This window comes from Dipodomys merriami, unplaced genomic scaffold (genome assembly GCF_024711535.1).
Source record: "Dipodomys merriami isolate MVZ:Mamm:240054 unplaced genomic scaffold, mDipMer1.0.p SCAF_1, whole genome shotgun sequence".
NCBI lineage: Eukaryota > Metazoa > Chordata > Mammalia > Rodentia > Heteromyidae > Dipodomys > Dipodomys merriami.
The window spans coordinates 129,457,551-129,472,978 of NW_027202270.1; the positions used below are offsets into that span (position 1 = coordinate 129,457,551).

At 42.2% G+C, this 15,428-nt stretch overlaps 1 protein-coding gene across 6 annotated transcripts in view; it reads right to left on the reverse strand.

The window, feature by feature from the left end:
• Positions 1-15,428, reverse strand: part of Rgs6 (regulator of G protein signaling 6) — a 491,090-nt gene that overhangs the window by 77,144 nt on the left and 398,518 nt on the right. For all 6 annotated transcript variants that reach the window (XM_070030921.1, XM_070030920.1, XM_070030918.1 and 3 more), the window contains 5 exons: positions 12,230-12,306; positions 9,291-9,372; positions 7,606-7,680; positions 5,570-5,668; positions 4,081-4,142 (listed from right to left, as the gene is read on the reverse strand). In XM_070030921.1, coding sequence (XP_069887022.1) covers positions 4,081-4,142; positions 5,570-5,668; positions 7,606-7,680; positions 9,291-9,372; positions 12,230-12,306 — 395 coding nt within the window. The remainder of the gene's footprint in view (positions 1-4,080; positions 4,143-5,569; positions 5,669-7,605; positions 7,681-9,290; positions 9,373-12,229; positions 12,307-15,428) is intronic.

Sequence of the window (15,428 nt, forward strand, 5' to 3'; positions counted from 1 at the left end):
TCTTGCAAAGAGGAGAATGATCTCATTTATTTGACAACTTCAGTTGCCTAGAGAACCAAGATGAGATGAAGGGCCAAAGGGGCTGTCATAGTTCAGGATCATAAATGTCCCTCAAAGATATGTGGGAAAAGCCCAGGAGAAATATTCAGGAGAAAGGGCATATTGAGGTCATGGGGGATGGGCACTTGGAAGGGGTTTTGGCTCCTCCCTCCCCTTCTTTATCCTTGCTTCCTGGCCACCATGAGGTATGCAACTCTGCTTTACCCCGGGCTTCTTACCATACCACAGGCCTAAAGTCGCAGATTGGGGTCTGCAGTGCCCACTTGGGGCACCCTGCAGCTCCCTGGGAAGGAGATGGAAGAAAGAGGTAAGGTGGGTGAGAAGAATGGCATTTGCAACCTCTGCTCACTATTCCCCTGAGCACACAGACACCACCAGTTCATTCAGTTTCCTGCATCTCATTTCCAAAGTGCCAGTAATCACCACATGGAAACACCATAACCCTTCCCGTTCACTGTATGAGTACTGAGTGTCCAGTACTGGAACAAACTCTTGCTAACCCACAAACTTGTAAATGAAGCACAATTACTCCCTCCTCTCTGAAAGAGGGGTAGGCTAAGGTGTCCAGAGATAAAGCAACTCATTTCATTAGCTAGAAAACAGGAATGGCTTCCACAAAGGCTTCCGATTCATCCCCCCAAAGGGCTGTTCTGCACCTTTAGTTTGCAAAGCTCCCTGCTTCCGCTGTGCTGGGGCTGGCTGAACCCTTGAACTCCATCTCACCCTGACTCTCTTTGCAGAACTTGACCATAACTATCACAAGTTGCCCCCTTTTACCCAGTTCTCACAGAACTGAAAGAACAACAACAAAACAACAACAACCCAAACAACATACCTGCCCCTCCCCCCCATGGGAACCTTTCCTCAGGGGATGCAGTTCTGGCTAATTACCACTTCTCATCCGAGCCAGCCCAGGGAAACATGATCTGGGATGGGACTCTGTTGGCCCACCTGAGAGAGCTCAGCTTTCACCTCTGGCCAGCTGCCAGCGCCCCCTCCCAGGTACTTCCTCTGTGAAGAAGAACCACTGACAAATCAGGCCCTGGGCTTCCTTTATCTCCCACTAACACCTGGCTCCTTTGCCTCCTCCTCCTCCCTATCTGGGAGTTTCCTTGTGGCTCTAATGAAAAGCCCTCTGGCCACATTGAAAAGATGCCAGTTACTGCTGCTGGGGAATAAAATCCAATCTCTGCTAAGGACTGACTCACAGAAACTTCTAGCTTTGAAGCAAGGAGCCTCAGTTGGAAGGATCTCTTAATGTGAGCACTCAGGCATAACAGACAGACCAGGAGAGGCTCCTCTCTGGACTGTAGGTAAACAAACAAACAATAGAATGTGCCAGATCTCCATTCCTGCCCCCACTTGGGCTGCTTAGGTCTCAGCACACCTGTGCAATGCCTGCCCACCTCAAGCTGACTGATGTACTTCCTTAGGCGCCCAGAAAAATAAGACAAAACTGAGCTGTCTTGTGAGGGCTCAGCTCCACCGAAGACCTGGGTAGCTGCCAGTGGTTTCACCAATGCTCCAGAGACCAAGTCCACTTAAAGATTATCCAGAATGCAGCTTCCTTGGTGTATACTCAGACCATAAAGCTGAGCCTGGGAGGTTCCATTGCTTAACACTTCCCTTGCCTGGATTGTGGGCATCTATCTATCCAAAGGAGGTGATGTTCCTGGTTATATTCTCTGTTATAATTGCATCTCTAAGGAGCCCTCTCAAGGGCTGACATTGACATTGCTCACATACCAATACCACCACAGGACAGGACAGCCATTTCTGTCTTTGCTTCACCTAGCAAGAGGCCTGTGGTTCTTCACAGTCTATGACACCAATGGAGTTGGGGTCACCCCAGCTGTTTTGGCCTTAGCCACTCATTGGGGGAGGGTCAAATGGCAAACCACAGAGCCTGGTGCTCCAGCCAGAAGCTGTACAGTTCCACAGGTGGAGAGGATAGGTGGTTGTAATGAGGACTCCAGAACAGCTGACACCTAGATGTAAGAGGAGCTCCCGCCATTGGCTCCTTCAGAAGCACCTGCACTTGGGAAGATAGGAAGACTAGTGGTTCTCAGTGGGGGTGACTTTGTTACCTACCTCTGGAACACTTAGTAATCTTTTTGGCTATCAAAACAGTGGAGGGGTGAGGACCACTGGCATCTAGCAGGTAGAGATCAGAAATGATGCTATCTTTTCACTCTCTGGACATTGTATTATAACACAAAAAAACAATTACCTGGCCCAGACTGTGAATAGTGTTCTATCATGGAACACCTGAGTAGTGGAGTTGAGACTTACTGCATTGGATCCTTTTCAACTCAGGAAAGATGATGGATGATAGGAAAGGGGCCCAAGGAAAGATAAAGCCAAGAACACAGAATGGATTGGAAGCCAAGAAGCTGAGAAAAAGAAAGCAAGCTAGGAGAAAACTTTTTAAGTTCAGTCAGGACATCACAGAAATCTAGATTCAGTAATTAATTAGAAGGACAATCTCCTACCTCTAGTACATGATTAACTGTGAAAAGTCAAAAACATATACATTTGAAATGGATTAAATATTTTTATTATTGCTGTTGTGATTGGCTAAAAATAAATTGTTGTGATTGGCTAATAAACATGAAGTGGCTAAAAATATTGTTGTTCTGATTGGCTAAAAAATAAAAATAAATTAAAAAAATAGAAATCTGCCTTGCTCTCATAACCCAATGCTGCTTCTTGGCCTGCAGACCCGTACCCCTGCTTAGGCTAGTTCTGAGACACCCCCCCCCAGCCCTTTCTACACGTCCACATTGCCCCTGGTAAGACCATCTGTGGTAGCTGCCTGGTTTCACAACACAACGTCCTCATTTTGTTATACTTAAACTCCAGGCCCCCTTCTCTCTGTGCTCCTTGTATCTCAATTCAGCCTGGTGGTACTTGGTGGCCCTCGGCAGTGATGATTAAAGTCTGAGCTATCTGATCTGTTGAGGTCTCTGTCTCCTCTGTCCTTTCATCCGCCTTGATATTTTCTAACAGTGTCACTGTCAAGAATACATATGAGATGGAATAGATACAAAGGTATTATCAGTATGAACCCACAAACGTCCTTGGTCCCGTAAAGCAAAGTGCTAATTCAGGTTTGGGATTTGGAGCTGGTGTTTTCTTAGCTTCCATTTGTCATAGTTTATCCAGTAAGAAGATGTGGTTCAGCCCCTGGGGCTGGCTGAGAAAGGCCTCCAGGTGAATCACACAGCCAGTGTCATGTAGAGCTGGGCTTCAAGAGCCCAGTTTTTCTGACATTTAATAAATACTAAGACCTGACTTAAACCTTTGATTTTTTTTCCAGAGATTTCCCATTGCTTAAACAGCAGCATATGGATGAACAAATGTTTAGTTCTGGCTGCTTGATTAGATTTATTCCATACAGATTCCCTGGGCAGTCCCTGTCTTTGTGGTAGCGTTAAAAAAAAAATAGACCATTTAGTTGATAAAGTTGAATCTCCCATGAGTTAATGGAATGGAACCAGCTACTGGTACAGATTGTTACACAAATGCACTGGTGGAGACAAGGCTGGAGAGGCCAAATATTTTTTTGATACAATGCAGTTCTTCAGTGGACAGTGCTGGACACCTCCCAAGCATTCAGTTCTCTGTTTATGTGGCCAGCCCCTCAAGGGGGAACACACAGTTTCTTTTCTCCATAAAGTAAGTCTGGACTGAAAAAGGGTGAGATTCTATTTGAATTAATTAAGGAGCTGGAGGCAAAAGGCTCAGGATGAAGCCTTTAAAGACATTCTTCTCTGATTGACAAGGTTCTGTGGTCACCTGTGAGAAGCCTTAGCAATAGAATTTTTCTTGACATCACTGGAGGGAGGCCTGTGGTCTTCTCTATATTCACATGAAGCCTATGGCTTTTTCACAAATCAGATTAAGGACTGACTGCAGCTTAACTCTTGAAGTTGAACACATACAGTTAACTATCACCCTGTAGCGCTTTCCCTTTGTAAAATAAGTTGCAAGCAGTGATATTCTTGAGGGAAAACATACCTTTCAGCCACTTTGGACATTTTCAAACAATGTCTGTCAATCTGTGCATTCAAAAAGGTTATCTGGGGAGAGAGAGAGAATAGGGTTGTTGAGACTAAAATAAAATTCTTTATTCTCCTTCTCTCCCATGAACCTAAATCTGTATTTCCACCAAGATCCAAACACCTACTCTGGCATGACTTGTGCCCTCCAACTTTGTACCCTAGCAGCCAATCTGCCCTTTTCTGAAATTCCTACCTACTCAAGGCTCATACTCTACAGGTTAGCCTGTGCCACATATTTTCCTGGACCGTGTTACAATTTAAGTCTTGATTCCTAACAGTGGCTCCCCACACTAAAAAGCAGCATGTAGCTTATGAAGTTTAGCCACACATGGACAGGTAACACATGGACTGTGAGATCTTGTTCTGTCTAGATCCCAAGTGACTGTGTTTCTTCCTGGGTTTTATGCTCATCACAGATCCATGTGCTTGGCCTGTTTTTGACCAGAATCATCAACTAGCTATCTTGCATAAATTGGTTTCCTAGCTAGTAATAAGCTTGCCCAGAGTGGGCACTGCAAGTTTAGTCTTTACCCAATCCATACTCCTAATATAAATAATGAGTGCTAATCTTCTTATGACTAGTAAATATCAGAAAAGAGTAATGGAAGTAGCTGGTTGCTGTTGATCTGGGGTCATCCTCATAAAAGAAAGTAATATTCAACCAAATAATGCTGAATGTCATTGGGAGGAGAATATCTTTATTCTTTCTAAGTATTTAAAACATTTTTTCCTTATCTTTTTTATTTTTTATGTTTTTGTTTTTTTTGGGGGGGGGTCCGGTTGTGGGGCTTGAACTCTGGGCCTGGGCACTGTCCCTCAGCTCTTCAGCTCAAGGCTAGCGCTCTACCACGTGAGCCATAGCGCCACTTCCAGCTTTTTTCATTTTGCTTATGTGGTGCTGAGGAATCGAACCCAGGGCCTCAGGCATGCAAGGCAAGCGCTCTACCACTGAGCCACCTTCCCAGCCCCTTTTTATGTTTTTTAAATTGCTATTATAAAGGTTCCATACAGAGGGATTATAGTTATGTAAGTCAGGCAAAGAGCACATTTCTTTTTGGACAATTTTGTCCCTTTCCCCACACTCTCCCTGATCTCTTTATTCTTCAGCTTCCCTTTTGAATCACAGAAAGAGTTCATCCAGAGTTGGTGATCCTGAGCTGGTGAAGTCTGGGAGTACATTTCAGTTTTTAGAACTCCAGAACTGCCCAGTATAGCAGTGAGTCTGCCACTAATAATTCACTTATGCCCTCTGTAACAACTGCTGGAGGAACATAGTAGATAATTCTCCCTCTAAAGTTCCATGTGTTCACACACAGCATGCAAATATTCAAGTTCTACCATGTTCTCCAGGAGCTCAAAGCTCACTCAGCCCTCAGAGATGAACTTGAAAGGGGTTTTCAATGGGTCACATGTCCTACTCTGGAGTATGACGGTCAATCAGTCACCTGTTTCCGGATGTCTTCTTTTGTAGTTTTCCTGATTGGTTGGCTAGGTAGGTGCACAGGGCTCTGTGCCTGGGATTCCTCAGTCACGCCATACACTGACTAGAAGAAGTAAGAAGATGAATCATTATCCCTTCAGACTGGAGAGGCAGTTCAGAGATCTGCTATTTCAATCCTCCATCCCCCATCTGATTCCTGAAGTCCTCTCTATGATATCTGGACAAAGGTGACCAGCCTCTGCTTGAATTTCACCAATGGCAGGAGCTCTGCTTTGTGAGGCATCTCTGGGTTACAACTGCTAGGAAATCCTATTACTGAGCCGAAATGGTACTATTTATTAGTGTTTTTCTTAAGACCATCTGCAAGGAATCATTGAGGGGTACTTATTCAAGATAATCATTGCTTATAACCAAGCTTACTGAGTCAGAATATTTGTAGGTTGGCTTTAGGCAAATACTCCAGGAAATTCTGAGCCAAAAAGAAAGTTTGAAAATAACTGCTGAAGGTGCTATGGAAAAAGTTTCCTCTAGTATGAAATTGGAATTCCAGGATTCAGGCTTTCCTTTTTAAAGCCCAACCATCTTTTATCCTCAGTTTCTCTACAGGTCCACAGTTATGGCTTCTTTTTAAGCCGTTGCTATTGTTATAAACAGGTGAGAATTAAGAGCCCCTGAAGCACATGCAGTGTGTGTGGCTGAAATCTATGCAGTCGTGAAGGGCTCAGGTGACTTTACATGTGACTACATAGTTCTGGAATATTAGCATTAGGGGCCATTAAAGGATTAATGAGGACATTTAAGACATAATTTAAAGTATAATGCACTAAACATCGATACCTTAGTGACAAGCAAAATATAGAAGTTGATTCAAGGACAAACACACTCACAGACACAGACACAGACACACACACACACACACACACACACACACACACACCAGTGTTCCTTTGCTCACTCTCCTTCCTCAGGTGTGTAGATGTGTATACAAGTCATCTAAAAACTCTGAAAGACAGACTCTAAAATCCAAGACATTTTGAACACTGACCTGAGAGCACAAGTAGAAGATTCTACATTTGATCTCATGAGGAGAGGTTTTGGTCAAAACACAGGCTCACTAAAAATATTGTACATAAAATTACCTTCCAAGAGTGTGTATTAGGTCTACATAACACATAAATGGATTTTGTTTGTGGATTTGGGTCTGTGAATAAAATGATTTAGAACTCTTTTTCTCTCTGGATATATATTTCAAAATCTAAAACATTTCTGATCTCAAGCACTGTGTAAGAAAGAGAGAGATAATTGGTCATTGTATGTCATAGGGACATTTTGGGGACATACATCTAACCTTTTGAAATTCGTATTATGTAGTACAGACATGATTTCTTAAAATGTGGACCTTGATGGGGGCAGTCTGAGCGTGGCACCTGTGGTATGCCGTGGCTATACGCTCCATCCAGTAAGGTGAACCATAAGTGATCGTGGGGTCATTGACAGCTGGGCAAGATGGTGATATGAGTTTGGAATAGGTAGCTCTACTAAAAGCCTTTCATTTACTTCTGAGGACCCAGCTTGCTGTTATAGGTTGGACTTTCTTTTCTGTTTTTAAAAAAGTTTTTTGTTCCTTTAGTGTTCTTTCCTTACTGCCCTTCCCCTCAGAGCCAACTGCAATTTACACGATCTCATTGACTCCTTCTGAGTTAGCTGTTCTTCCCGACCTATACCTCGTCAGACAGTGAGCTCCTGTGAGACCCTGCCTCTGAACCCCAGTCACGTGCACCATGTCTAGCACACACCAGCCATTCAATAAACACTTTGAGAACCTGTGAAAAAGATGATTTAGAAAGATCAAATATGGCAGACTTTTGCTGGAGGCATAGCTCAAGTAGTAGAGCACCCCTGTTGCAAGCAGGAGTCTCTGAATTCAAACCCCAATTACTGCCAAATAAATAATAATAATGATAATAACAAACAACTATAGCATATTTGTAAGCAGTAAACTACTGCTATTTCACCCCAAGAATTTTTAGTGTAGCGAACCTTTTTAACCTTTTGAGGATTCTTCAAACGTCGACATTTTCTGATGTCCATTTCTGTTGTGTTCACACAGCCTGGCTGAGAAAAACAAATCATATAAATTACAAGGCGAAAATTACCCTTCCAATCAGATCTAAGTAACACCATCAGGACTAGTATTTATCTTTCCCATAATAGATACTATATGGTACAATTGTTTCCCATAATGTAGGTTCTTCCATGGGGTTCTCACAGGCAATGTGGACGTGGATTTTGTGAAAGGAATGTTATGTAGAGGGAGACAGTTTCTAGGAGCAAACTTATTTCAAAGACTGCTTTGGCCACAGACTTTATATTTCACGGCTAATCATCTGAAAAGACACCAGTATCACTGAGAGAGCCACTTCCTTGTTTTGGCCTTTGATTGGTTTCCTAGGACAGTAAACATCATTTATTCACTTCTCATTCCATTTCAGGAAGAGGTAATGAACAGCTTGGTCTCATAACACAAGATTGGAAATGTAGTCAGCCACAATTTCTACAACTTTGTATCTGTATTTGCAGTTTTTCTACTTACTAAAATTTATTTGTGACCTCTAGGTCACTACTCACAGAAACTTAAAGACCATTTGTGGACATTCACAGGCCCAAAACAAGGCCGACTTGTCCTGTGGGCATGTACCATTTGGTTGAACAAGCTGAGACCATGCTTTCTTGTCAATCAGTATACTCAGGGTTTAGTTAATGTTTCTTTCTTTTGGGGGGAGGGGGGTTGGTGCTTTCATTCTCTAAAATAGATCCCCAGAGAGTGCTAAGAAGCTTCCAGTTCTCTCAAGTGCAAAAAGGCAGTGAGATCCTGTAGGAAAGGTGCATGTGTATGTGTGTATGTGTGTGTCTGTGTGTGTGTGTTAGATACACTTCATTCAAGCATGACTTATAGTCATGCTGGATGTATGCCTAATGCCAATGAATCAACATTATGTAGAATTAAGTAGCCTACCCTTGCACAGAAACATATTCAACCAAAGCATATATTGATCAGCTGGTAAAAATGCGCATGTGTATGTGTATATGTGTGTGTCTGTGTGTGTGTGTAGATACACTTCATTCAAGCATGACTTATAGGCATGCTGGATGTATGCTTAATGCCAATGAATCAACATTATGTAGAATTAAGTAGCCTACCCTTGCACAGAAACATATTCAACCAAAGCATATATTGATCGCTGGTAAAAATGCACTTCACTAGAGGGTCATAGGAACCCAGCATATTTCTTTTAGGGGCAATGCTTCAGTAGTCACCAATTTAGTCTTCACAAAGACATTATATAACACAACTATCATCGAAGAGAAGAATTAACTGTGTGTGAGGGAGAATATTTTAAGATTCAGAGTTGAACAATGGTGGAAATGGAAACCATTGATTTGGGAAATACAAACTAGGGGGTAGAGGTCCAAATTTCTCCTGCTAGAATCCCTCATTTCCAATTCCACACTCTCATGGATAGAGGATATTTGAAAGGTGAATCTGACAACTGTTTCAGAAAATCTTCTGAGATTATATAAATGGATGGCAAAACTAGTGTCACAAAGCTTAGCAATTATCTTAAGAGTGAGACACTTGATCATGTGAGACAATGTTTTGTTTTTTGAAGAAGAAACAAACTGGAAAAGAATATACTCTAGAGAACCAAGCCAAGTTTCCTTACCACTGGTCTATGGACATCCCAAAAGGCCCGTTCTTGACTGTCGAGAATTTTCCTTTCTGTCTTGTCCTTTTTCCGATCAATCCTGAAAGAAGAAAGAAAGAAAAGAAGCTTTTGTTTGTTTCTCCTTTTGACCTTTGCCTCAGTTCTCAGCTCCTGCTCCTGGGAGCCAAGTTGATTCTAAGACTGTTGATACCTATGTGGTTCCTCCTTTTTGAAACTGAAACTTCAGAAACTCCATGCATGGTGAACAATTGTTTTAGATGACAGATTGCCACATACATGCAATGACATGGTGTGCCTGAGCCACATGACATATTAAGGCCTGAGTTACTAAGAACTAAATTATCTATCAACATGACCCCCATCAAGGTCACTACTACACATACAGAATTACCAGGAGGAATATAACCACCAGCTTGCCAGGGCTCTATCTCAAATTTGAAAGTTTGTTTTACATTCAGGGCAGTAGAAATGTCTTCAAAATGCTGCAATTATGTGGTGTGTTTGTGTGTGTGTGTGTGTGTGTGTGTGTGTGTGTGTGTGTGTGTGTGTGTGTGTGTGTGTGTGATATGTGTGCACACATGTGCTAGTTCTGGGGCTAGAACTCAAGGTCTATTATTCTCACTTGATTTTTTTTGTTCAGGCTAGCACTCTACCACTTGACCCTCACTCCCACTTCAGACATTTTGCTGGTAATTGAAGATAAAGAGTCTCACAGATTTTTCTGCCCTGGGGCTAGCTTCAAACTATAATGTTCAGATCTCAGACTCCTGAGTAGGCTAGGATTACAGCCAGGAGCCACCAGGGCCTGGTTTGCAATTATGCTTTAAAAGTCATTTAAGCTGGGTGCTGCTGGCTCATGCCTATAATCCTAGCTATTCAGGAGGCCAAGATCTGAGGATAGAGGTTTGAAGCCAGCCTGGGCAGGAAAGTCCATGAGACTCTTCTGATCAATGAACTACCCAAAAGCCAGAAGTTGAGCTGTGGATCAAGTGGTAGAGCATCTACCTTGAGACTGAAAGAGCTAAGGGACAGAGCCCAGGACCTGAATTCAAGCTCCAGAACTGGCACATGTATACATGCATGCACATACAGACACACACACACAGGATCACTTTAGTTCTGGCTTCCTAAACAGCAGAATAATGCCACTAGCATGGGAGAAGACCCAGAAAGCCCACATCACGCACCTCAGTTGGGGGAGACACAAATTGCCACTGGGAAATAATAGATGGCAAAGACATTTTCTCTATGTTCTATCAGCAGCTCTGGTAAGAGGTGCTTTTTTTTTCTCCTCGAAGATATGTATTACTTCATATTATCTAAGTAAAAAGCAACTCAGATTAATTGCCATGCAACTTCTCCTTCTTGGCTCTCTTGGGAGCACTTTAGTTTACTGGACGGAAATAAACCCATAATCACTCTGTGGTATTTGTCACAATTACTGTGTACTTAAATGGCCCACAATTAGAATGTAATCGCAGTTAATCAAAAGAGTTAGTGGAGAAACACTGTATATGTAGAAAGTGATAATTTCCCCTCATTTTGCAACATAGAAAATACTGTTGATTTTTGAAGAACAAATCTGTGCTCTTTTTGGCTTCCCAGTGGCTTCTGAGTCCACGAGAACAATTGTTCCTCAGTCCATCTAAATCGTAGCTTCCTTCTTGCTTACTCTCCCATGTGAACCTTCTCCATCCTCAATTGTGTAGCACAGACCCAAGCACTTGGTACCCCCCTCCCTCAGGGGCATCTGGGCACACCAAAGTGACCAGTGGAAAACACAACCTCATGCCATTTCCAACCATGACTGTAGCTGTGACCTCTTCCCACCTACGAGCCTGAGACACTCCAGGCAATGAACTGTGTCACCCACAGAAGGTGAATCACTCCTCTGAAGCCCCACAGGGGCTGCTCACATATGAGTGGTACCCAGAAAAAAAACAAAGGTGCTTGCATTCTGCCAGCTCAACTTCTCTGTCCTACTTTTCCTTTCAAGGCTCAAGCTAAGCCAGACATTATCAGTAGTAAGAATAAGGGATTTCCTGACCTCAGCAATTTCATGGCTCAGAACTGAATGGATCTAGTTGACAACCGTGTTTATGTATTAACAGGACACTTATTCCTTGTGCCACATGTTTCCTTAGAGAGGAATTTCCATTATGCATTTAGGAAGAAAAGAATCTCTTCAAACTTGTGCCCCTTTTCATCTCTGATTCTTTAGGGAAGATGGATGACTTAACTTGTTGGTACATTTGGAAGAAGAAATGAGTAAAGGGTCATAGGGTCCTCCCCACCTGGGTCTGCCTGTCCTTAAGACATTCATTTTGTTTTGTTTTGTTTTTGCATACAGTCATCTGACAGAGAACAGCTCTTTCCTGGTAGAAGAGGTCTACAGATGCCCACCTCTGCCTTGGGAATGTAATTCAGACCTGTGGCCACATATCCAAAGCTGTAATCCAGCTTTAAGTTAATAGACTCCAAATGTATGACTTCTGCGCCTTATTTTTCAGTTGGTTCTAAACTCTTCCTATATTGGGGAGAAGGGGAGAGAGGTCATTTGTCCTCCCTAAAGCTCAGCATGTTTACCCATGAAGACACAATCTCCAGCCTCATGGGAAAACCTGGTGGAGTGTTTTCCAATTTCTTAGCACAGAGGAGTAATTGGAACTCTCTCAGGCAACTGGGTCTACCTTCTAACAAGCAGAGTTCTACATCTGGAAGGAGCCCCCTTGCCTTCTGAAGCAGTGCTTTTGGAATCCTTATAGATTGACATCGGTTCAAATGTAAAAATTTATCCATTCCTTCCTTTAACTCCCATCTCTCAAGCATTGTGTTCCTGGGCTAGCAGGTACAAAACTGTTCCTGTAATCCCAACCTCACACCATCTCAAATGCCAGAGTTGTTTTCATCTGGAGGCATCTACTAAGTTCACTTACTTTACTTGTGCTTCTGCTTGCATAAAGATGAATTCCCACTTCCTTGCAAAGGCCCTCTGGAGTCTTGCTAGGTTTTCCTAGTGAGAAATGGAAACCAATAAGAAGACATTAATCACTGTCAGTTAACACAAACACCTATGCTGATTATAAAGCAGTCATCCCTTCTGGTTATTCCAAACAAATAGCAGGACCCCACATTGGAACTGCTAGACACAAACCCAAAGTTGGACTAGTGATGTTCACTTATATATCCATTAAGTCTGAAGCCTGTGGTTCACTTGATTCTTCTCTTCTTGTGTGTTTTATAAGAATACAACCTACACAAGTACATGCCTGTAACTGTGACTTTTTAAGGGAGTTGGGGGGGGGAGGAAAAGAGAATGTTAGATGGTGAATAATATCTTACACCTGTCAATGAAGATGCCTAAATGAGGAATTCTTGAATAACAAAGGGTGGCGGAGATGGGGGAGAGCAAAGAGGGGCTCAATCTGACCAAAATATTGTGTATGTGTGAAATACCAGGTAAAACCCTTTTGAGCAATAATATACCCTAAAAACAAATTAATGACAGGAATATAACACTGGTCCTGTCAGAGTGGGGGTACTAATGGGAAGAGAGGGGGCAAAGGAGGGTGAAAATAATCATAATACCTAAGTATATATATATGTGAAAATAGAACATCAGAAGTGACTTGAGATTTGTTTAGGAAGGGAGTAGGAGAAAGAGTGACAGAGAGTGAGTCCACTCAGGGTCCTTTACATGTGACATGGATATGTCAAAATGTAACTCCCTTATAAAACTGATCAATGCAAATAAAAACTGAAAAAAAAATCACACACAGAACACAACCCACACTGCCCTTCTTATAAAGGTTATGGAAAGTAACAGCTTGTAGTTATTAGGGAAGGAATGATAGGGTCTCTGCAACCTTTTGGGCATCTCCAAGAGCAACGCCAAGGGCAAGTCTCTCAAAAGACATCTAGATAGAGCCAGAAGGTTGTAGAGAAGGAGAACCAGGGAACTTGACAGAGAAAGCGGAAAGTGGGAAGTCAGGACTCAAAGTGGGCCAAGAGGAGTGTCTATGTTTAGGACGTTTATGAGAGGAAAATCTGCAAACAGAAAGAAAAGTCATCCAGGATAGCTTTCAGAGAAAAAAAAGAGTTTTCTTTAAGTATACCGACTTACTGGGACACTGAGAAGGGGTACTTGACAGGTCCCCTAATGATCTTCCTAATCCTGATTAATGCAAGGCTGGGGTCTGCGTTACACTATGTATTTTCATAGAACTCATGTCACCACTAATTGATTACCCTCATTAGGAGATTGTTAATATAAAAGGAGCTTCAATTGCAGTGCTCTACACCTAGCTCACAGCTATAACCAAGGCTTGGTGTGTAAGTACTTCTAAAACCTGTCCCTTTGACTCTTGCTCTGTTCATGGGAAGCCAGGCTGGTAACTGCTAGATGCCAATCAATTGAGGAGTAGTAAAACGAATAATGACACAGTCATTCCACAGAATACTTGGCAGCCATTAAAAATGATAAGGCAGACTAGTGCTATAGACTTGGAAAGATTCCCCAAATACATTAGTGTTTGGAAAAAGAAACAACATTACAATATTTATTTGTAAAGAAAAAATATATATGGAGTTAGGGGAGAGAATTGATTTGCTTTTTTCTACTTTGTTGTTTGAATTTTTATTTTCTACCAAGAGAACATGAAATGAGAAAATTTTAATAAAATTTGCACATTTTAAATAACTGAAACAACAAAGTGTTATTGAAATTTCTAACCATTTTACGCAGTATTTTAATGTGAAAATCCCCAAGCTTGCTTGCTTTTCCTTTCCTTTCTTTTCCCCTTTCCCTTTCCCTTTTCCTTTCCTCCCTTCCCTCCCTCCCTGCCTCTCTCTCCCTTCCTCCCTTCCTTCCTTCCTTCTTTACTTCCTTTCTTCCTTTCTTCCTTTCTTCCTTCCTTCCTTCCTTCCTTCCTTCCTTCCTTCCTTCCTTCCTTCCTTCCTTCCTTCCTTCCTCCCTCCCTCCCTTCCTCCCTCCCTCCCTCCCTCCCTCCTTCCCTCTCTCTCTCTCTTCCTTTTTGAATATTCTTATTATCTTTAAGTAATTGTACAAAGGAGTTGCCATTCAAAAGTGCTTCTTGGTCAATGTCATCCCTTTCAACATTCTCACCTGCCCCTCTCAACCTATCCTTATCCTCACTTTTCTTAATTTTTAGGATATTTACATTTTTTTCCATTTTACAGTTTATGTATACAACACATCTTGATCCGTGCCATCCCTTCAACATCTTTGACCAACCCATTCTTTATTTTTCTCAATTCTATAGTATATACATTGAATTCTCTCTTCTCTTCTCTCTCCCCTCAAGCTTGCTTGCTTCCTTGCTTGCTTCCTCCCTCCCTTCCTTGCTCTTTTATTTTTTCCCTCTCCCTCTTGCTCCTTTTCTTTACCTCTTCTCTCACTTTCTGGCACTTCCTCCCATAGCTGCTGACCTTCAGCAACTCCTGCACTGGAGGGGTAAGGGAGATGGAAGTGGACAGCACAAAAATTTTAACCAATTTCCCTTATTCTTTGTGGCCCATTTAAGGTTCAGTTTGGGAGAAAGGTATTTTAAATGATCTGTGAATCTTCACAAATATGTTTTTTGGTTCTGGGCTCTGCCCAATGGGAACAGACATACCGAGGGAGACTTCTAATTTTTTTTTTTTTTTTTTTGTGAGTCGTGGGGTATGAACTCTGGGCTTCGGCTCTGTCCTTGCACTCTTCAGCTCAAGGCGAGCACTCTACCACTTGAGCCACCACTTCCAGTTTTCTAGTGGTTTATTGGAGATAAGAGTCTCATAGACTTTCCTGCCCAGGTGGCTTTGAACCATGATTCTCAGATCTCAGCCTCCTGAGTAGCTTGGATTACAGGCGTGAGCCATCAGCGTCCGGCTAACTTTTTGTAAGGAGTTATAGCTTATGAAGGAAGATGGAAGAAGGAGGTAAGAAATTCGGGAAAAGAGACTCCACTTGGGACATATATCCTGTCTTATTTTCTGGACTGAATTTTGTCTTCCTCATATTCTGCTTCTACTATCAAGCCCAGAGCAGGCACAAAGATACAATTAAAACCAGGAAATTAGAGACTTTCCTTTTTAGAATAGTGAGGTGAATTTTTAACGCATGAATAGATTCAT